At 38.3% G+C, this 24,941-nt stretch overlaps 1 protein-coding gene across 2 annotated transcripts in view; it reads left to right on the forward strand.

Moving 5' to 3' along the window:
- The window catches only part of LOC124612961 (lysophospholipase-like protein 1), a 64,999-nt gene that overhangs the window by 18,730 nt on the left and 21,328 nt on the right, over window positions 1-24,941 (forward strand). For both annotated transcript variants that reach the window (XM_047141484.1, XM_047141485.1), the window contains exon 2: window positions 6,618-6,742. In XM_047141484.1, coding sequence (XP_046997440.1) covers window positions 6,618-6,742 — 125 coding nt within the window. The remainder of the gene's footprint in view (window positions 1-6,617; window positions 6,743-24,941) is intronic.

Here is a 24,941-nt window from a genome sequence, read left to right on the forward strand (position 1 = left end):
TTCCAATTCTGAGCGGTCCATTCAGCATGTTGTTGGCCCCACCTGTACTGTGCTGCATGGTGTCGTAGTTGCAAAGGTGGACCTCGCCGTAGACGTCAGGAATGAAGTTGTGCATCATGCAGCCTACTGCACACAGTTTGAGTAGTAAAATGAAGTCCTGTGGCTGCACAGAAAGCATTATTCAACATGGTGGCATTGCTGTCAGGGTTCCTCCAAGCCGTAATCTGTAGGTAGCAGTCATCCACTGCAGTAGTAGCCCTTGGGTGGCCTGAGCGAGGCATGTTGTCAACAGTTCCTGTCTCTCTGTAACTCCTCCATGTCCGAACAACATCACTTTGGTTCACTCCGAGACACCTGGACACTTCCCTTGTTGAGAGCCCTTCCTGGCACAACAAAGTAACAATGCAGACGCGATCAAACTGCGGTATTGACCATCTAGGCATGGTTGAACTACAGACAACACGAGGCATGTACCTCCTTCCTGGTGGAATGACTGGAACTGATCGGCTGTCAGACCCCCTCCGTCTAATAGGTGCTGCTCATGCATGAATGTTTACATCTTTGGGTGGGTTTAGTGACATCTCTGAACAGTCAGAGGGACTGTGTCTATGATACAATATCCACAGTCTGTGTCTGTCTTCCGGAGTTCTGGGAACTGGGGTTATGGAAAACTTTTTTTAATGTGTGTATATTTCTAATAGTTTTGCTCATTGTGCTGTTTCTAAGTCATTGCGATTCAGTACCAGTTGGAGACCTTTGTTTTGATTCATTTTTCCAAATTGAATATAGTTTATTTTCTTCATACTAAGGGTCAGACTGAGGCATTAAACAATGAATGAATGCACTTCAGGACACAATCAATTGTTTTAAAAGTCGGCTCCTTAACTTTGCCCACTATTACACTACTATCATCTGCAGACATCATGATCAAACCTGCAGTGTCTGTATGTTATTTATATAAATAATGGAAGTAATGGGGGCTACCACACTACTTAGTAGTACATCTATTTTGACTAGCATTTAGACAATCCTCCACTAGAATGTCCACAAAGCGCCAAAGTCATTATAGGCAAGAATAATCCAGGTATAATTGAGAACAGCAGTTTGATTGGTGAAAGGTAAACAACTATGTTTTGATTGCATGGTACAAAATTTCTTCATAGTTGACATGTGTGCCCATGTTGCCATGGCGATACTATGAGATAGGTGTAAGATACACCCATTGCTGCACTACCCTCTCAGGGAGATTGCTATCCATAGCTGCTTCAGTGGCTATGACTGATTGTTGTAGCTGTTTCTGCCCTATAACAAACCTCCTCCCCTGCTACTGCAAACCCTACGTGAAAAGCAAGGAAGGTAGTGCATTGGCTAGCATGCAACACTCACATTAGCAGGGTGGCAGTTCAAACTCGCTAGCCAGTCTGGTATAAGTTTTGTGTGGTCTTTCTAAATAACTTGTGTCAGAACCAGTATGGTTCCTCTGGAAAGGACACCATCTCCCAGTTCTGAGCTTGTGTTCTGTTGCTACTGACTTGGTTGATGGGACGTTAAACTCTACTCTTTTTTCCTTAGTAAATGAAAGCAAAGTCTAAATTTTGGACAGCCCTTACACATTTCCTCTCACCTTTTTATTGGATTTCCTTTTCCTCAAATATTATGTCAATTTCAACATCAGTTTGTGATGAAGGCAGTTAAACCTCTACATGGATGATGGCACTGGCTTTGTTTCAATACTGAGAGGAAGAATTTGGTTGTTTGTAGCAACCCATGTCACCTGCCTTCCTGCTCATAATGATAATCTCTGTCACCCCAGTGCATGATGCCGTATTCTTTTTCATTTTACTTTTTTCAATCACCACAGAAAATGTCAGCTTCATCTCACCTCTTCCTCTTTAGATTTTACTTTCCTAAAGTTAAACTTGTAAAATTCCCTGGTCAAATTTATAGAATATTTGTCTCATTCGTTCTCATCTTGAAGATACCTTCCTGGATATCTGAATGGGGAATGAGTTTTCCCCTGAGCATTTTTATTTATTTATTTATTTTTACAGTGGAAGTAGTCATTAAATTACATATCCAATAGACAAAATTTACTGCAACAGTTACACTTTTTGGTGCAGAGCTTCGCAATTTTTATGCCTTTCTTTATCATCTACATCACGTCTCATTATAGCCATTTCATATTCCAGACTGTCTTTTGTTGTTGAAACTGAAACATTTGCATGTATAATGTTCCATAGTTTTATTAGAGTCTTATCAGTGATATAGTTTAATATTTTCCATTTTTCAGAAGTTAGATAGTTGTTTATCAGTAATAATTACATGTATTCGAACACTTTGATAGTACTTGACACAATTCAGTTACACATCTCAAGAGACAATGTTCTTATTGTAAGGTTGTTGAGCATAAAATTGATAACAGTTTACAATTTCTCAATTTGAACGTTAAAAAGCAGGGCAGTAAGTATGTATTTAATTTTATAGGAAACCAAAAATGGCTGATGCTTTAATTCTGAATGAGTAATGCCATTAAAGGGTTTATTAAAAGGCTGCTTTTTGGAGCTTAGTACATAGGGTGGGCAATGAAAACTCAGTAAGCAGAATAGAGAGACAGAATTAAACATTATCAAGGCTTTATCAGTTAACAGATGTCAAGGAACAAACTGAAGAAAAAATGAAGGAGATCACTATGCCATGTTATAGAACATGCTCACTAAAGAGAGCCTGATGGCATCAAAGTAGCATTCCACATAAAAAAGTTTAATGACATGTGGCCTGTAACATGATATTGGTAACAATATGAGCAAATTTGAAAGGTTGGGAGTATACAAAATACAGTGCACATCCTGTGATGCAAACTATATTGGACAACTTTTTTTTAGATTCAAAGAAGACAAAGATGATTTGAGACTGAGGAACTATGACAAGCCAGCAGTAGCTGATCATGTGTATGAAACAAGCCACCCCTTAAACGCTATAGAAGATGACCCGAAAATTTTGCACGTGGAAAGAAAGGTTGAAAACTTGACTTGTTGGAAGAATTAGAAACAGTGATTCACAAGAAGAAATTCAACAATGTTAGAAATTCAACAATGTTCTTAATGTGCAATTGAATGGCAACAGAATGAAATTCCTAACAGATTTTTGAATTTATGTCAATACAGATGAATGGTTATAAATATTTAGTTTCCATGGAAATAATGGCTAGAGGTTGGCCTGATAGATACCCAGTACATTGTACTCAATGGTGCGTGTTTGTCAGATTCAAGGGTATTGTTGGAAGTGCTCCAGGGAAGTATGATGGGGCCACTATTGTTCTCTGTATATATAAAGTAACTGATAGACAGAGTGAGCAGAAATCTGTGGCTGTGGACTGGTGATATTGTTGTGTATGGGAAGGTGTCATCATTGAGTGACTGTTGGAGGATACAAGATGACTTAGAGAAAATTTCCAATTGTTGAGATGAATGGCAGCGAGTTCTAAATGTAGAAAAACGTAAGATAATGCAGATGAATAGGAAAAACAATCCTGTAATGTTTAAATGCAGCCTTAGTAGTGTGCTGTTGATTAAAATATCTAGACAAAACATTGCAAAGTGATAGAGCATGGAGTGAGCATGTAAGGATTGTAGTGGGAAAGGTGAGTGGGCAACTTTGATTTATTGGGAGAGTTTTAGGCAAGAGTGGTTCATCTGTAGAGGAGACCGCACGTAGAACACTAGTACAATCCATTATAGAGTACTGCTGAAGTGTTTGGCATCCCTACCAGGTCGGATTGAAGGAAGACATCGAAGCAATTCAAAGGCAGACTATCAGATTTGTTACTGCTAGTTTTGATCAGCACACAAGTATTACAGAGAAGATTCGGAAACTCAAATGAGTAGGTGATGTTCTTTTGAAGGAAAGCTACAGAGAAAGTTTAGAGAACTGGCATTTGAAGCTGACTGTTGAATTATTCTGCTGTTGCCAATGTATGTTTCGTACAAGGACCATGAAGATAAGGAAAAAAATTAGGGCTCGTATGGAGGCATATAGACAATCATTTTTTTCTTGCCCTATTTGTGAGCGGAAAGGGAAGGTAAATGACTAGTAGTGGTACAATGTACCCACTGCCACACACCTTATAATTTCTTGTGGAGTATGAATGTAGGTGTAGAAAAAACTTCTTTGAAAATATGAGCATAAGCTGTGCGTACTCATGGTACCTCAGGCGTAGCAGCTCAGACAGCCACAGAAGTGTCAAGTAGACACGCATGGTAGCCACAAATGAAGATGTGGCCTGCTATGGGGTTGCATGTGAAGTGGACAATTTTATGTAAGATGAGGACCTGTTTTCTGTTATGTTTTTCATTTTATTTTATTTAATGAATGCTACAAACTGAATGTTAACAACCTGGTGGTGCGAGCATCATCTCTTGAAATGCATAGTTGAATTGTGTAAAGTAACCTGAAAGTGGTTGAATGCAAATAAATAAAGTACTAGGCCCATAATTATTGTTGCTTTGTGGAATATTTCCTAGGTCTGTGAAGTGCTTATCTGGATGGATAAGTAGAGAATGTTGAATATGTGCAAACAGTGGGTATTATCCTTGGTTCCTCTGAAAATGCTTTCTGCACCATCCAATGTATTGTAAATTAAAAAAAAAACACACAACACTGATGGCCTTCCTCTGTCTTTTGATGAGAAACTAATGCTAACCCTACTAATGCATGACCTGATTCCATCCAGTACATCTCTCCTATTGTCCTGACTTCACAGAATGTTTCCTACATAACTTGTTTGATTAGCACTGATGGATAACTGATGAAATATTCAGTTTGTCATGGAGACAGGTATGTTCACTCTCCAACACAACAGCCATCTTTAATCCATTTGCTCATGGGTGTATTTTACAATGTTCTGTTGTCATATGGTCTGGAAATAATTTTGATTCAGCAGCAGCTGGTATTTAAGTTGCATTTGCACATTGTGTATGCTTGTTTCATCATAGATTTTCCTGGATCCAAATTCAAGCAATTTTGCAACTCAGATGTTTCAGTTGTTTTGTTTATGAGCTCTGCAGTTCTGTGTTGCATTTTCCATTCAGGGAAAATCAGGATTTTTGAAATTACCCCACCAAGAGAGTAACCATCATCAGTATTGAAGCAGAATATGCATTTGTTATATTTTTCATAAGAGTATGTTGCTCCAAGAGACCTACGAACACAGACTGAAGTTTTGACAAATCTAGAAATCTGAGTGAAAAGTAGAGTTGCCTTTAATCGTGCGGTTTGTTTGAAGGAAGGAAGGAAGATTAGTGTTCAACTTCCTTTCAATATTCAGGTCAATAGAGACAAGAACAAGCTCAGATGGATGAGGAAATCAGCCCTGCCTTTTCAACTAATCATTGTGGAATTCATCTTATTAGGAAAAGGACAGATTGCTACTCACCATAAGATGACATGTTGAGTTACAGACAGGCATTATGAAAAGACTGTTGCACATTTAGCTTTTGGCTAAAGCCTTCTTCAGGAAAGCAAACACACATGCATTCGCACATGCAAGCACGTCTCCCGCACACATGACTGCCATCTGTGGCAGTTCACATAGGAAAGCTGCTTGATATGGCAGTCATGTGTGCACGAGATGTGCCTGCTTGTGTGAATGTGTGTGTGTTTTCTTTTCTGAAAAGGCCTTGACTGGAAAGTGAATATGTAACAGTCTTTTCATTTTGCCTGTGTGCAACTCAACATGCCGTCTTTATGGCGAGTAGCAATCTATACTTCTTGTAATGTTGTTGATATTCCAACCTGGAGTTTCCATTGTTTTATTTTGGAATTTATCCTAAGTGACTTGTGGAATTCATAGAGTCTGTATAGCCAAAAGGGGATTTAAAACTCTGTACACCAAGTTTATTTGAACATCCCAGTGCTTTACTAGGTGTGGTGCTGTTAGGGGTGGTATGTCCTTGTCTGTTTCTAATCTGATATTTGGCTCATCCAGCAATTTATAGGGGAGCCTATAGTTAAACAAGCTAAACTACACCTTTAGTTTTTTGTCATCTTCAAAATCTTGTTAGGTATGAAAATAAACCTAACTAGGGGAAAAAGTTGTAGAACCAACAAGGGATCAAATACTGAAATTTTAGATGTGTAGTATGATACTTACCAGTGCAGCAACCAAGTGAAACCTGAAATCTGATGGGAAATTAATTACCAGTGTGAATGAAAAACTAGAAAAATAGACTCCATATAATATGCAATAGGCTCCATTAGACACATAGAGAGAAATTTGAAACCTAGAAATGTCTAGCTGAAATGTTCCATATATTTATGAAGTAATTTATGTGACTTGATATTTTTAGTAAGCCACAATATATGCACACATGGTAAAAATTCTCTTGTTGTAACATCTTTGTTCTTAGTGTCGCCCACACGGAATGGTATTGGAATAATGAGATACGCAATGTAGACATAGAGATAAAAGTTAGATAGATAGAGAGAGATCTGCTATTCAATGAGTGGTCTTCTTTGCTCTTAAATTATTTACATTCTGGCAGAACTTTCCTAACCATTTTAGTAAACTACTTGTTATTTTCACAATTTCATAACTGAAGTTACTGTTTTCTTGACATCAGGTGATACCGGCAAAGGTGTTAAAGAATGGGTCAACTTCTTGTTGGGAAACGACTGGAATTTTCCTCATTTGAAAGTTCTTTTTCCCACGGCACCTGTAAGAAAATATACACCTTTAGGAGGAGCAGTAAGTTGAGTATTATAAACTTTACTGACTTTTTTGATAATTTTGCAAAGTGTAAAGTAGTCACAGATTCCAATTATTAACTTTAACTGAGGCACTGAGCTGTTTTTCAGTGACATTAACTAGCCAATAAACTGTGCTACATGGAAAACAATAAAGCATACTTCTGTAATATGACATTTAATCAATAATCATTTCTCACTTTGTCTTCATAATGAAGTCTAGATTCTGCTTTGTTTTGGGTACTTGTTCTGACATCGAGACATTATCTTTAAAACATCCATAGAAGAAAAGGCCTTCCAATGTAACTATAATTGAATAGGCTTAAAGGAGACATAATTTCCAACCAATAGCTGATGAGAGAACCAGTAGAAGATAATGCAAATGATTTCTTTGAAATATTCCAATGCATTCAAGGAAATTACCATTTAGGAGCAAAGTTTCTTTCATCTGCCAATTTACAGGAATGCATTGGAAAAATGAAATTAAAGGAATTAAGCAGAAATGTCACTCATGGTCCCAGAAGGGAGATATGGCAGGGCAGGACAAGAGAAGAATTTAAATAGTGAATATTGTACTGTACAAGCAATGTTGTTTTAGAAACCTGTTATTTCATATGGCTCACTGTAAAGGAGCAGTTTATTTTATTTAGACCTAAGAACACTTTGAAATTAGCCAGTGGCCTTCCCCCGTTGGATACATCAGTTTTTTAACCCAGTCATTACAGTTAAGCAGAGCGGGGCATGGTTAGTATTTGGATAGGTGACCACCTGTGAACGCCAGGCTCTGGGTCAAGCAAGATGCTGAAGTGGCATCCAGTTAAATGACTGTCACCATGCCATTACTGTTTTCACCAGGCAATTAATACCACTACTACTACTACATTGAAATTTAATTTGACCTGTATTTATGTACTTTCTGTCCAAATTGTGGAACAAAATAGCATACTAAATTTAAATTTAACTTAGCTGTCTGTCTGCCTAGACTGTGTTAAATCTGAGCATCAGATGTAAATCAGTGAAAGTGTGTATCCATGCCAGTCAGATTTCATCTCGTAATTGACTTACTGGGAACATCATGACCTCTGGACCATAAGAGAGCTGTCCTCAGCTAATTTTATCATTGGGGAAATCTCATATATTGGTAACATTAGTGTCACAGAGTCCACTTACTTTGAATACTTTCACTCTATTATGAGTTACAGGATTATCTTCTGGGGCAGTTCACCCACAAAGAAAATTTTATTTCTGCAGAAAAAGGCTGTTGAAATTAAATGCAGAGTCATGTGTTCAGAAAACCACCTGTCGCAATCATTTTAAGGAAGCTTGGATTCTTACAACTACTTCCCAATGTAGAAGGTGTTCAGACTTCAAGGACTTGTAGAGGGGAGTGAGCAGATAATATTTTGTATTGGAACCCATGTCCTGAAATGTATTGTTTTCATGCTACAATGATTTGAAAAGATGCTGGTAACACAGCCACTTTTACAAGTAATTGATTAGGTGTGAGCCAACAAATCACTTGTTTTACAATTCCTCTCATTAACATACAAAGAAATTGCTTATGTACTCATTGGTAGGTTCTCTTGAACATGATGCAGTGTGGCCTTGTTCAGTTTGGGTGTGAGGTGTGTCCTCGGTGTACCACAGTTACGCCTCCTGATGGTGAAGGTACCTGCAGTAGCCACCAGAAAGATCGCGGGAGGCACTCATCGGCATGGCGCGTCACGGACAGTAGTTGTCGCAAGTAAAGTCCCGCCCACCAGAGGGCATGCGAGAATTCAGCCGCGCCCTCTGCCGGCGGAACAACAACTCAGGCAGCATGGGCTGTGCCCAGTCAGTTTTACATCGGGCATGCCTAGTGGACAGTTCCCGGTCTACACTATGTGAAGTGCGACGGACAATGTGAATCGTGTTAATACAGTACCATTTCTCAAAGCTGCTGCATAATTGTTGTGGTGTCACCGCCAGACACCACACTTGCTAGGTGGTAGTTTTAAATCGGCCGCGGTCCATTAGTACATGTCGGACCCGCGTGTCGCCACTGTGAGATCGCAGACCGATCGCCACCACAAGGCAGGTCTCGAGATACGGGATAGCACTCGCCCCAGTTGTACGGACGACGTAGCTAGCGACTACACTGACGAAGCCTCGCTCCTTTGCCGAGCAGATAGTTAGAATAGCCTTCAGCTAAGTCAATGGCTACGACCTAGCAAGGCGCCATTAGTAACATTGCATGTATCTAAAGAGTCTCACTTGTATCGCCACAATCTCCAGATGTACCAAAAGGATGGATTAAAGTTAAGTATTCCAGAAGCTACGTACTTTTCTTTATAGCATTCATTACGTATCCTGTTTCAGACCTCACGCCCATCTGCGTGAGCGTAGCGCGTGCCTTTCGGCTTCCTCTCATTGTGTCTAGGCTGTCTTGTCTAGACACAACATTTGTGATGAAAAGTGTATGTGAGGGAGTCGGATGTTGTGGAGAACAACCTTGATAAAGGCAACAAACAGCTGTTCCATTGCTGTGAACTTCGCTATTCGGAAGCATCAAGTCTGTGTACTCTACAAATCTGTACTCAGCCATGTTGCTCTAATGCTCACAGACACATGAATGACACTCAGACCAGGTCAGTGAGGTGGGATAGGTGTCAAATGGCATCAGCCAATCCAATGTAACCACCACTCACCATGAATACCCTGTTGGATATCTACCTAGCTGATATGTTTTCAAATGGCTGTAGCACAGAAATGGTACATTTCCAGACATGGGTTGCTATTCAAAATATTATGTATTCACTCCCACCTGCAAATCCCAGAAGTTTGTAATGGAAATTTCTGAACACCCCGTATTTATTCCATTATGAGCTTCATGGTTGTCAATCCTGTGCACTAAGAAACCAATGAAATGATCCCAATGCAAGAAGGAAGGCTGTAATCTATTGTGAATTAAAGATCTAACCCTGGTACAGAAAGGTGTACAGTACTGCAGTATTAAAAAATATATTTCACTGCCAAATAATATCAAAGTTTTACACAATAACAGCACATCACTTACAAATAAAATAAAGATGTTTTTACTTAATAAAACATTTTAGTCATTAGATGAATTTTTAACACATATGCATAAACTGTTTTATTTGCATATCTTGAGTGTTTGTTTGTTATGTATTGGTGTACAACATTTTCTAATCCTTATACTATGCCTACTTTCATGTTTTTGTTTCATTTTGTTTCTGTTTTGGCTCTAGTCTTATGTTTTTATTTTCTCTGCAACTGTTGTAAATTAACTCTACTTTCCTTGGTAGACCTTGTTACATGTGGGATGTAGTTTATATTTACATATTTTTTGACTCTGTCCACATCCTAGCATCTCACAGGGATAAAAGACTCAATGGAATGTATGTAGAAATAACGAAAAAGGAAAATAAATACTGATGTTCCCAAGTGTGTAAGTTAATTTGGAGAATACCAAAACAAAAAAATACTGGATTACTCACCAAATATTGAGGAACCTACTAGATTTAAATTAATTTAGCAATACTTCTGCTGGTCAGTAAACAACAATAACACTGTATAGCATAAGAACCAAACTCACAGAAACCCCAAAAGTGGAAAGAACCAGAAAATGGCAATTACACAAATTTTGTCTCTGTTCTGTCAGGGCATTTATACACAGCCACTCACCCATCAAAGCATTATACACTGAAGCAGCAAAGAAAGTGATATAGGCATGGGTATTCAAATACAGAGATATATAAACAGACAGAATACGGTGCTGCGGTGGGCAGCACCTGTATAAGACAACAAGTGTCTGGCGCAGTTGTTAGTTACTGCTGCTACAATGCCAGGCTATCAAGATTTAAGTGAAACTGAACGTGGTGTTACAGTCAGTGCAGGAGTGATGGAACACAACATCTCCAAGGTAGCAGTGAAGTGCAGATTTTCCCATACTACGACCATTTCGTGAGTGTACCGTGAATATCAGGAATCTGGTAAAACATCAAATCTCCGACATCGCTGCAGCCGGAAAAAGAACCTGCAAGAACGAGACCAACAATTATTGAAGAGAATTGTTCAACGTGACAGAAGAGCAGCCCTTCCTCATTGCCGCAGATATCAATGCTAGGTCTTCAACAAGTGTCAGTATGGAAACCATTCAACAATACATCATCGATATAGGCTTTCAGAGCAGAAGGCCCATTCTTGTACCCACGATGACTGCGCGATACAAAGCTTTATGCCAGGCCTGGGCCTGTCAATACAGACTTTGGACTGTTGATGACTGGAAACATGTTTTCTGGTCGGACAAGTCTCATTTCAAATTGCATTGAGTGGATGGATGTGTATGGAGACAATCTCATGCATCCATGGACCCTGCATGTCAGCAGGGGGCTGCTCAAGCCGGTGGAGACTCTGTAATGGTTTGGGGCATGTGCAGTTGGAGTGATATGGGACCCCTGATATATCTAGATACGACTCTGACAGATGACATGTACGTAGGCATCCTTTCTCATCACCTGCATCCATTCATGCCCATTGAGCATTTCAACGGACTTGGGCAATTCCAGCAGGACAATGCAACACCCCAAACATCCAGAAGAGCTACATAATGGATCCAGGAACACTCTTCTGTGTTTAAGCACTTCTGCTGGCCACCAAATTCCCAGACATGAACGATTTGAGCATATCTGGGATGCCTTGCAATGTGCTTTCCAGAAGAGATCTCAACCCTCTCATACTCTTATGGGTTTATGGTTAGCCCTGCAGGATTCACAGTGTCACTTCCCTCCAGTACTACTTCAGACAGAGTCCATGCCATGTCGTGTTGCAGCTATTCTGCATGCTCGCGTGCCTACATGATATTAGGCAGATGTACCAGTTTCTTTGTCTTCTCAGTGATAACTAAGCTTGACTTGTTGGTGGAATGATCTGTAGCAATGTTTCACACAAATATATTGAACTCCATTTAACCAAACCAGTATAAATCAGCTTAGGAGCAATGCAGTTGAAAAGAATATAAATTTAGTGCTTTTGAATGGACACTTACTACCATCAGCATTATAAAAAAGATAGAGTTTAATCTTTTGGTTCATTAATAACACATTGTTCTGTCTGTAGAAATGTATACACTTATCTTCAAATTCTGAATTGCAATACCTGTAATTAAAGTTTACTCATAGATTGTGCAGGCACAACATGGTGGACTTCATTTCTTCTGCAGTTTGGTCATGTTCTGAAAATCTGTAGATATTGAACTGTTTCCAACTTTCTGCTAATGACTACAAGTACTCCTTCTGATGACTAGTATTTTTCATCTTATGACACAATTAGTTAATATAAAAGAACTTTGCTTATACAGTTTGAGTGGATACATCCATGTTGACATTATAAGAACGAGATCTGACATTTGAATGAAAATGAATGGTTTGGTAGATAATTCATCATCTTGTGTTCACTGTGATGTCATCCACACTGTCATGGTGTGCTCTTACTCAATGATATACCCCAATTCTCCAAGCTGTGGCTACAAAATTTAGAACAAATGCAGCACCATTCAGGTACTACAACTCGTGGTAAACTGCAATAGCTGCCCTGCCTTGAACGTGCATGGTGTCCATCCATATCAGTTTACATACAAAAACAATGACAAAACCTTCAAACAATATTTAGTTCTAAAGTATTTAGCTGATAAATGATTTCACCTACCTTCATCTACATCTACACTTCACAAGCCATCTTACAGTGTGTGACAGAGGATACTTTGTGTACCAATGTCATTTCCCCTTTTCCCTGTTCAAGTTTCATACGTTTTGCAGGAAGAATGGGTGCTGGTAATGCTCTATGTAGACCCAAATCTCTTTAATTTTATTTTCATGGTCTTTTTGCAAGATATATGTAGGAGGAAGTAATATATTGGTTGACTCTTCAAGGAACATACGCTCTCGGAACTTTACTAGTAGATCATACTATAATGCAGAATCCCTCTCTTGCAGCATCTGCCACTGGAGTTAGCTGAACATCTCTGTGACACTTTCACTTTTACTAAATGATCCTGTAACAAAACATGCTCTTCTTCATTTGGTTTTCTCTGTTTACTCTATCAGCCCTATTTGACATGGATCCCATAGCAATGAGCATTATTCAAGTATTGGTCAAATGAGAGTTTTATAATCTACTTCCTTTGTTGGTGGACTACATTTCCTGAGGTTTCTTCCAAAGAATCTCAATATGGCATTTGGCTTACTCATGATTTCATTCCACTTCAAATCACTCTGTAGAAATACTCTTAGATATTTTATGGAGGTAACTGCCTCCAGTGATTGTTCTGCTGCTGTTTTGTAGCCATACAATAAAGTGCTTTTCTGTCTTATGTATTCACCATACTTGTCAATTGTCACTCCCTGCACCAAGTGTTATTCATCTGCAGGTCTTCCTGCATTTCACTACAATTTTCTAGCATCACAACTTCTCTATGTACAAACAGCATCATCCATGAGAAGCCTCATGGAACTTCCGACATTATCTACTACATCATTTATATATATTGTGAAATGTAAGTGTCCTGCAACATCCGCCAGGGCACACCCAAAATTACTTTTAAGTCTGGAGCCTTCTCTCCATCCGGAATCACTTGGTGTGTTCTGTTTAGTAGAAATTCTTCAATCCAATCACATAGTTGGCCTGAATGTTTTGTACACTTATTTTTTGTTTATTAGGTGGCGGACTGGAACTGTATCAAATGCCTTATGGAAGTCAAAGAACACTGAATCTGCCTGGGCACATGTATTTAGTGCTCTGGGTCTCAGAGGTGAATAGAGGAAGTTGGGGGTTTTACACAGTCAATGTTTATAGAACCCATTTTGATTCCTACAGAGGAGATTTTTGGTCTCCTAAAATGTCATAATACACAGGCATTAAAACGGGGTCCAAAATTCCACAGCATACCGATGTCAGAGATATGGGCATATAGTTCTGTGTGTCTGTTTGACAACCTTTCTTGAAAACGGAAATGAGCTGTACTTTTCTCCAATCATTAAGAATGCTTCATTACTCTAGAAAGCTACAGTACACTGGTGCTAGAACAGTGGCAAGTTCTTTTGCATACTCTATAGAGATGAACTGGTATGCTGTGAAGTCCAGTGATCTTTCATTTACACTGTCTGCCTCCCCAGTGCAGCGGTAGCATTACCACCTACCATGCGAGGCGGCCCATTTTCCATTCCCGGCAGGGGACTGGGTGTTGTGTGTCCTTCATCATCATTTTCATAAACATTGACACACAAGTCGCCGAAATGGTGTCAACTAAAAAAACTTGCAATCTGGCGGCCGAACCCCAAAGGGGATATACTGGCCAATAAATGCCAAACGATCATTTCATTTTTCATTTCATTTCATTTACACTTACGAGGGCTATCCACAAAGTACATTACGTTTTGGAATTAAAAATAAATAAAGTATTGGAAATTTTTTTTATTATATACAGATGAAAGCCACACTTAAATACTACTTTTCTACATAGTTGCCATTTAAATTAAGGCACTTATCGTAGCGATGGACGAGCTTGGAAATTCCTTCATCGTAAAATTCGGCCGCCTGCGTCTTCAACCACGTGGTTACCTCTTCTTTTGGGACAGAAAAAGTGTGATTTTTGTGGATTTCCTGGAAAGAGGCACTACAATAAACTCTCAGAGGTATTGCCAAACTCTGCACAACCTCAGAAGATCAATACAAAACAAGTGCAGGGGAAAGTTGGGCTCAAAGATCTTGCTGATTCACGACAACGCTCGGGCCCACACGACAAATGCCACTCGTGAAGTTCTGGAATCTTTTAAGTGGGAGTTGTTTCCTCATCTGCTGTACAGTCCTGACCTGCACCGAGCGACTTCCACTCATTCCCAGCAATGAAGAAGTGGTTGGCTATGCAGCATTTTGATGACGACGCACAGCTTCAAGAAGAGGTAACCACGTGGTTGAAGGCGCAGGCGGCCGAATTTTACGATGAAGGAATTTCCAAGCTCGTCCATCGCTACGATAAGTGCCTTAATTTAAATGGCAACTATGTAGAAAAGTAGTATTTAAGTGTGGCTTTCATCTGTATATAATAAAAAAAATTTCCAATACTTTATTTATTTTTAGTTCCTAAACATAATGTACTTTGTGGATAGCCCTCGTATTTCGATATCTGTAATTTTATCACTTATGCGATGATTTAAAGGAGGAACTACAGTGTGATCTTCTTTGTGAAACAGTTTTGTAAAAAGTCATTCAGAATTTTGGCCTCTTCTGTGTCATCCACTTTCCATTTACTGATTTAACATAAGATCAAAATGTCTTAGGATTTTGATAGAGTAGATAGAGTTTTACTTACAAATTCATTGAATGCTTCCTGCATAGCCCTCCTTATGCAAATTTTGGCTTAATTTAGTTCTTGTTTGTCTGTGAGGCTTTGGCTGTGTTTGTATTTGCTGTCAAGCAGCCTTTGCTTTCTTAGCAGCTGTCTTGACATGGTTGTCAAACCACTATGGTACTTTGCCATCCCTCACAGTTTTGCTCAGCACATACCTCTGTAAAGCATGTTGTACGATTCTCTTGAACTTTTTCCACCGATGCTGAACATTGTCAGTGCTGGAGATGATATTTTCATGTAGAACTGTCACGTAATCTGAAATCTGTCTCTTGTCGCTCTTGCCAAACAGAAAAATCTTTCTACCTTTCCATGTATTCCTATTTACAGCTGTATTCAATGCTGCTGTAATGGCCTTATGATCACTGAATCCGTGTTCTGTGCTAACTGAGTTGAAAAGTTTGTGTCTGTTTGTCACCAGCAGGTCTAAAATGTTATCTTCTTGAGTCAGTTCCCTGACTAATTGCTCGTGGTAATTATGAGATAAGCACGTACAAGAATTTCACTTGATTCTCTATTGCGACCACCTTTCATTGGCTACATAGACAATGGGTAACACATCTGTTTACCGAAGTGATATGTTACACCACATAGCCCTCTCTCTTTGACAAATGATGTTGACACAACTATTTAAATCATAAGGAAATAACTGTGAATTAACTTCTGTATCTTTGAACTCAATAGTTTTAAATTACTCTGTTGGCTTTACAGATTCCATTTTTGTCTTAAAATTTTGCGTTCCTTATTTATATATTTATTTATTTATTTCAAATGGATATCACGTGAATGTATGTTCATTTTATGACTTGGGTATCACTACATCTCATGCAATTCTGTAAAAACAGGTTGAAGTATACAAACAAGAGAATGATTTATGCAGTGGAACTATTGAATGAGGATAGAATGGTACTCCTGATGGATAAGAAAGAAAGGGAAAATGAGAATGGAAAGGTTGGAACCAAGGAACATAATAAATAAATAAATAAATAAATGTCGTGTGACTAGGGCCTCCCGTCGGGTAGACCGTTCACTGGGTGCAGGTCTTTTGATTTGATGCCACTTCGGCGACTTGCGCATCGATGGAGATGAAATGATGATGATGATGAGGACAACAGAGCACCCAGTCCCTGAGTGGAGAATATCTCCGACCCAGCTGGGAATCGAACCCAGGCCATTAGGATTGACATTCTGGCGCACTGACCATTCAGCTACTGAGGGCGGACAGGAACATAATGAAGACAGACCAGTCCTACACCCCCCACCCCCTCCCCAAGGCTCTATCTACTTGGGGCACTTCACTGGTGTGCCAGAGGATGAAGATCTTTGCCATTCTTATCCTCATGGGCCCCGAAAATTGGTTCTAGCACCCTATGGAGAGTTTAGCAACAAAATAGCAACTTCTGTCATATTCACTGACTGAACTGCAAAAGGAAACTCTGATTAGTGATCTGCATCTCTTACTTGATCTTAAATTATTTTAAGCAAGAAGGGAGGCAAATAGCTCAGCTACTTGTACTAAGTTAAGACAGCCTCACCTAACAAATGTACATAAACCGAACCATAGAGCATAAACAAACAATGGAAAATTCAGGATGTAATGTAACAATATTATGAAAAGGATAGTTCTACTCACCATGTAGCGGAGATGCTGAGTCGCAGATAGGCACAACAAAAAGACTGTCAGTAAATGAATTTTCGGCCAATAAGGCCTTTGTCAGAAATAGACAAGATACGCATACACACTCACACAAACGCAACTCACAGGGCAGGACCATGATCTCTGGCAGCTGAGGCCACACTATGAGCAGCATGATGGGAGAGACAGTCAGGTGGCGAGGAGGAGGAGGCTGGGGTGGGGATGGGAAAAGATAGCAGGTTAGCGGTGGGAGATGGTAAAGTGTCTCAACCTTCATTAGTCATTGCCCTTACCCATCTAGCCCCTACCTGGTTTCCATTACAACACTACACAGCCTGCCTCCAAATCAAGCAGACAATCAACCAACTTCTCTTGTTTTCCACTACCCCCCCCCCCCCCCCTCTCTCTTCCCCTGTCCACTGTCTAACCTCCCGACTGTACCTAGCTGCCCCATACTCACTTCACCTTGCCGCTTCATGCTTCCACTAGCAACACTTTACCGTCTCCCACCCCTACCCTGCTATCCATCTCCCCCCCCCCATCTCTCCCCCCCCCCCCCCCCCAGTGTCCTCCTTCATGACTTTGTGTGTGTGTGTGTGTGTGTGTGTGTGTGTGTGTGTGTGTGTGTCAGTCTTTTTGTTGTGCCTATCTACGACTCAGCATCTCTGCTGATGATGAGTAGCAACTACCCTTTTCATAATATTGTTACAACCATAGAGCGTAGTAGATTCTAAATAGTACAAAATCACTTTGTGCAAAAGCCACAATAATAATTATTATTACTACCACCCAGTAGAAAATTGTACAAACCCTTACCAAGTTTAACCATATTATAAATTAGATATATAAATCCCTTTATAAAACACACTAAGGCATACTTCCAAAATACGCATCCATAATGAGTTTATGGATGTGCACATTCATTATTATCTTTAGTCTTTTCATTCCTTACAACAGTGCTTCTTTCATGGTCACTACCATTGAACAAAAGGTGTTACATGTAGGAACAACTAGTAACTTTTTAGCTATACATGTTATATTCCGTTATTAAATGTAACTATCCTTAGGGACAGCATACAAAACTCAGACACTTGTATCATTATTAACTATATTCTAATTCAGTATCCTTCTTTGACCTTTACAACTCAGGTAGGTTATTCTATTTTGCAACTTATGAGTAAGCCTCAAGAACCTGCAGTGTTCTACAAAATCAAGTGTAGGTCCTCCTTTATTGATACACCTGTCCTATTCATTACACAACTAATATATAAGGATACAGCATCCTGTTTATCATCATATACCTCTATTCTCACCTTCTTACTCTTGTGCTTGTGCTAGACTTACTCCCAGTTGATTATGAATCCATTCCTGATTGGTTTCTTTATTTTCTGTCTCTTAAGTACTCCTCTGCCTTCCACTAAGAGTGACCAAAAAATTTTATTTATTTATCAAATTTCTTTGTTTTATCAAAATTGACACCAACTGTGATGCTAGGAACGTAATGATCTTATTTGGATGTAGCCAGGATGTTAGCATGTCATCCAACTTAGTTTAAATATAGTACTTTTCCACCCTTCCTTTCTTCCATTACTTGATTGATGCTGCTAACATCCTCCATTTACAATGGTGGATTTGTGGTTTAAAAAGTAAATAAATAGGTAAATTACATTTTTCAGTTTCGTTGGTAACACCTCTGTTCTACAAGTTTACCACCTAATTGCCTTATCCAAGTACAAATCACAATTATAAATTTTCTAAAAATAGATATAGTTGTCCCCACTATAAAAAAATAACAAAAAATTCATTAGAATACTTGTGTGAGAGGGTAATCTTTCTTTTGTAACTGAACTCTGTGCTTTAATTCTGTAGCTGTTTGTTCATCTTAGATGAGATATCGTGCAGAAAATTATGATCCATAACTATGACATAATCAGATTCATAGTAAAGTTAAGATAATGTATGATAATTGACTGTGTGGCACTCAGATAAATACAGTCTCCCAATACAGTTGAAGCAAGGTCACTGCATGGTTGAGGTGCTTCCAAAAATTCTGAACTAAGGTTGCTCTCACTTCCTTATTTGTGCTGAGAGATTGTAAATAAAGTCTATTAGAGAATCGCAATCTTATGTATCTGTAAGTTAATCTTATTGCAAATCATTGGTGTGACGCAAGTAATCTACATCTACATCTATAGTGTACAAACCACTGTGAAGTGCATGGCAGAGGGTATATCCCGTGGTACAAATGATTTCCTTTTCCATTTAGATATGGAGCATGGGAAGAATGATTGTTTAAATGCCTCCATGCATGGTGTAATTAATCTAATCTTTTCCCCACAATCACCATGGGATCAATTTGTAGGGGGTTGTTGTATAATCCTAGAGTCATCATTTAAAGCCAGTTCTTAAAATTGTTTAAGTAGGATTTCTTGGGATATTTTGCATCTGTTTGCAAGAGTCTGCCAGTTCAGTTTCTTCAGCATCATTGTGACATTCTTCCAAGGGTCAAACAAGTCAGTGACCATTCGTGCTGCCCTTCTGTGTATACAAGGGTGGTTTGATAAGTCTAGTAACTTTCCATCGAAGAACAGAACATTGTTGCTGCAGCTTGACGGTTGGTAAGCTTGATTATTTCAAGGATCATATAAAGAGTTTCAACAATGTACAGCATACAGTTCATTATTCACAGCCATCTGAATTAGTCTGTACATTGAATTAACTGAAAACAGAGGAAACTGAGTTTGTGCTTTTCTTAATCATTTTCGTTTGAAGGGTTGGACTGCCACACAAACTAAAACAGAATTGAATGAAGTTCACATGGATTTTGCACCATCATTCAAGACCATTTACTTTTGGATTAATGAATATAAATATGATCTGACAAGCACGAACAACAAAGCATGCTCTGGCCATCCCGTTGAGGTCACCACATTGACAAAATCCGTAATGTGGTAATGCAAGAGCGTCAAATAAAAATTTGTAAGATTGCTGAGACTGTGGGCACCTCAACTGAGTGAGTGCATAATATCCAGCACAGAGAATTGTCTATGAAGAAGCTGTGTATGAGGTAGGTGCAGCAATTGCTCACGGTCAACCAAAAGCGCATCCAGTACAACATTTCAACACAATGTCTGGCGATATTTAATTGCAATCCACAGGATTTTTTGTGCCAGTTGTGACTATTGATGAGACATGGATCCATCATTACACACCAGAATCAAAATAGCAGTCACCACAATGGAAAAGGGGTAGTGAAAGTGCGCCAAAGAAGGCAAAGACCATTCTGTCAGCTGTTAAGGCGATGGGCACTGTTTTTTGGGATTACCATAGAATAGTCCTCATAGATTACTTAGAAAAAGGCAGAACCATAAAAGTACCTATTATGCTTCAGTGTGGGCTCCTTTGAAGCTTGTGTTGGCTGAAAAAAGATCAAGGTTGCCATGGAAAAAAAAAAAAAAATGCCCTTTCACCATTCGAATGCACCACCCTACACATCAGTGATGATAATGGCGAAAGTGCATGAATTGGACTTTGAATTGGTTTCTCATCTACCCTATTCACCAGACTCAACCCCCAAGTGAGCTCTTTCTGTTCCCTAACTTGAAACTTTGGCTTGCTGGGAAGAAATGTTCATCAAATGAGGAAATTATAGCTACAGTCAATAAATCTTTTTTACAGTTTGATAGAAACTATTCTTCTAGTGAGACTGAAAAGTTGGAGGGTTGCTGGAACAAGTGTGTATCCCAAAGAGGACATTTGGTCAAGAAGTAAGGTGTATTGTTTAAAAAACAAACATTTTTTCTTGCTTCTTTACCAGACTTATCAAACCACCCTCATATGTTCATTATTCTGTGTTAGTCCTATTTGGTACAGGTCCTGTAGACTTAAGCAATATTCTTGGATGGGCCGCACAAGTGATTTGTAAGCAATCTGTTTTGTAGACAAATTGCATTTCCACAGTATTCTGTCAATAAACCAAAGTCTGCCTTTCATATCCCTACAAAGTATTACTCCCAGGTATTTGTATAGGATACTTTTTTTTCGTTTTGTGAAGTGCATAGGTTTACATTTATATACATTTAAAGCAAGTTGCCAGTATTTGACCATCTTGAAATCTTGTCTAGATCTGACTGAATATTTTTGCAGCTTCTTTCAGACAGTACTTCATTATAGATAGCTTCATCATCTGCAAAAAATCTGGGATTGCTATTAATATTGTCCACTGGATCATTAATATGTAATATGAATGGCTAGGGTCGCAACATGCTTCCCTGGGCACACCCAAAGTTACTTCTACATTTTGTTGATGACTGTCCGTCCAAAACAACTTGCTGCATCATCCTTACTAAAAAATCCTCAGTCCAGTCACAAATATCACTGGATGCTCCATATTATTGTACTTTTTATAAAAGTATTAGATTTGGCACTGAGTTAAATGTTTTTCACAAATTGAGAAATACTGCATTTACCTGACTGCCTTTATTCAAAGCTCTCAGTATGTCATATGAGAAAAGCATGAGTTGGGCTTCACATGATTGATGTTTTTGTAATCTATGCTGGTTGGCATGAAGGAGGGCATTCTGTTTGAGATTCCTCTTTGTGTTTAAGCTCAGAACATGTTCTAAGATTCTGCAACAAATTGATGTCAAAGATATTGGATAGTGGTTTTGTGGATCACTTCTACTATGCTTTTTGCAGACTGTCATGCCCTGTTCTTTCTTCTAAAAACTGGGCTCAGTCTTTGTTTGAGAGATCTATGATAGATTACAGTTAAAATAGGGAGTAACTCAACTTCAAATTCAGTATAGAATCTGGTGGATTTCATCAGGCCATAACACTTTGTTCAATTTTAATGATTTCAGCTGTTTCTCAATGCCACTGACACTAATGTCTATTTCACTCCTCTTCTCAGTGGTGTGAGGATTCAAGAGGGGCAATTCTCCTGGATTTTTCTTTGTAAAGAAACATTTGAAAATGGAGTTAAGCATTTCTGCTTTTGCATTCCTACTCTCAATTTTAGTACCTGTTTCATCTGCAAGTGACTAGATGCTAACTTTGGTGCCATTAACAGTCTTTAAATATGATCAGAATTTCTTTGAATTTTGTGAAAGATCATTTGACAGTATTCTGCTACAGTAGCTATTGAAGCTTCTTGGCGAGTATGGGTTTATCACGGTACTTGCAAATGTTTGAAATTTCACTAGTATTGTCACAGTCAGTGAAAGATGATGAACTGATGTGAGTAAAACATTGCAATGTAGAATTTCAAATCAGCAATCAAATCTGGCACACATGATCTCACACAAAGTAAAATTCTGAAGTGAGCTTATATATGTAAATAAATGTATGAACTACATAGTTTTTTTACTTAGCTGAATCTGTGACAACTTCTACACTGGTGTGCCGAATATGAGTATTGCAACCTCACTTTGTCTCAGACCAAATTCTGAAAACAACAAAGCATATTTTCTGCTTGTAACAGCTAACAGTGCTCTTCAGTGCATAGCAGTTATCAAATAGTCTTTTACTGTTCAGTGAGTAATAGTTATGAAATATGCTTTTAATTTATAAGTATTTGATTTTGTAAACATTTCATTTGGCCATACTTTATTGGCATTTTAAAGTTACTGAGAAATAAGATGTTGAAAATACATGAGCTATTGCTGTTTGTTACAAATTATGTTTATTCGCAGTTTGCTAAGAATAAGAATGCCTGCCAGAGAAAAAGTAACTGCTTTGTTGTTACGGAATTGTCTGCCAGTGTCTCATTATTCCAGCCAGAGAGATAGAGATAGTGAAAGAAAAATATAATTTAAGGCATTTAGGATAGTAAGATCATTATAAAGAAACCGAAATATGAAGTAACAGTGACACTCATTGAATATTTTTAATTTTAAAATATCAGTTTCTTCTTAATTGGTACGTAAGATGAATCTTATTTTTGTTTTAATTTTTCAGCACAAATTTATTCTGAGTTGTGCACTAGGGCACCAGCATGCAGTGTTATGTTTTATATATACTTCATATTTCAGTTTCTATGTAACAGTCCTCCTCCACATATGTGTGTGTGTGTGTGTGTGTGTGTGTGTGTGTGTGTGTGTGTGTGGTTTGTGTGTGGTTCAGATTAAGATTTGATGTTATCTTCAACTCTGAACCTTTGTGCCTGTAAAATACATTTCTGCATGGACTATGTTGGCACTCTTCTTTCGACTTCTTCACCCCTGCAGTTGGGTCTTGTGTGGAAAATCTCTTAATCTAGACTTTATACAAATGAATAGAAAGTTCTTCTTCTTCTTCTTCTGATAATAAGTAGATTGCATCTCTTAATACAGTTAGTAACTGTAAATGAAAATTGTATGTACAGTTTGTATGTGTACATTCACTTTGACATTACGTTAATGAGATATGACATTTGGATGGACATGAGTGATTTGACTAGCATTGCCACCCATCCAGTTTTTGGCAGCATTGTCCCGCAATTTTAAGTACTGCTCAGTATCCTAGGTAAAGGGACACAGGACACAAGTTAATCCCGCCTTGTGCCAAATTTGAAAATCATGTGAACAGACGGAATGAATTATGTGTGAATTTCCTTTCCCAATCACTATACATGATTCAAAATACTCATTTGCCTGTTAAATTAGAGATTATTGGGTAGTTAAGTTGCCAGTTTGAGCATTGTAGAATTATAAAGGATCGGCATTTGGAAAAGGTGTTTTTTCCTTCCTCTAAGTTCAACTGATCCAAAGAAGAAAATTGAAAGGTACACAGCTTTCAACCAAGAGTGCTTGGAAAACAAAGATTTTTCCACATGGCTGATGAAAGAAAGCAACTTCACATTGAAATGTGTGATTTGCCATGTCATGTTTTTGATAAAATTTGAAGGAAGAAAAGCTGTAATAGATCATCAGAAGACACAAAAACACTTTCTGGCAACACTTTCATTGTGAAGAGAATACGTATTTCTGAAGAAAATGCGGTGATGCATGCTGAAATTGGATCTGTTTAGCACAGTGTAAAGCATGGTTGTAGCATCAAGCCATTGGAATGCCAAACGACACTGCATCATTCCTTGTTTCCAGACAGTAATATTGCATCTAAAAGTTTGTGTAGAAAAAATAAGGCAATGGCTGTCTCTGAAAATGTTCTTGGCCCATACAGTCAAGATGTAGCCATAGGCAAGTGTCATAAAGCTTTTTATTTTCCTGCATCCTCTGATGCTTTAAAACCTAGGAAATATAAAAACTTTTCCTTGTGCAGCTCAGTACTGTGGTTTTAACAATGGTATGATTCAGAGATAGCTAAATTTTTGTGAAGACAACAAATAAAGTGACAAAGAAATTTTTCATGCAGTAAAGAAAATTGCATAATGTAATGGATTTTATCTGAACCTTGTTATGCATATAGTGCCCTAGTGATATGTTTTTATCCTACTGAAAATGAAAAGCAATCCATTTTGAGAGGTAATTGCAACTGTCTTGTCATGATTAAAGAGATTAAATCTCACTTTGGCACAGAAAGAGATGAATTATGCTGCCACAAAAATGTTTGGTCATTTGTGAAATAGTATTAAAAGTCTGGTAGATAGCCAACCAACACTGAAAAGCAAATTAAAATAATTTCTGAATGACACCTCCTTCTACTCAGTAGGTGAATTCTTAGATATGAAGTAGTAACTGTAAAACAACATTTTAAAAAATAAATAAAAAATGAAATAAAAAAATTAATTAATTATTTTCTGTAAAGAAAACTTATCTTAAAGTGACATGTTCCACATCATTCCTAAATGTATTCATGATCTATGGGACAAGGATTAATGTATGTATGGGTGTATGTATGTATGTATGTAAAGAATGTTGTAAAACAGGGTCTCATGATGTAGAGGCAATATTTCTCAAAATCTACAGTGAATTTGGTTCCTATGCATCAAATTTTCAGTCACTGAGAGTATTTTCAGAGTTTGTGGAGATAGAGATTAAGGAAATATTACAACATGTCGTAACAAGATGATTGTCGCTGTTTCCTGCAATTAACAGAATTGTGTACTGCTGGCCTGCCATCAAGTCATATTTTACTTCAAGTGCAAGGAGGATTGTTCAAGCTTGATTAGGCAGTTTGTGACATCAGGTGAGGGATTGATGCTGAAGAAACTGAACATTC

Source organism: Schistocerca americana, chromosome 4 (genome assembly GCF_021461395.2).
Source record: "Schistocerca americana isolate TAMUIC-IGC-003095 chromosome 4, iqSchAmer2.1, whole genome shotgun sequence".
Taxonomy (NCBI): Eukaryota; Metazoa; Arthropoda; class Insecta; order Orthoptera; family Acrididae; genus Schistocerca; species Schistocerca americana.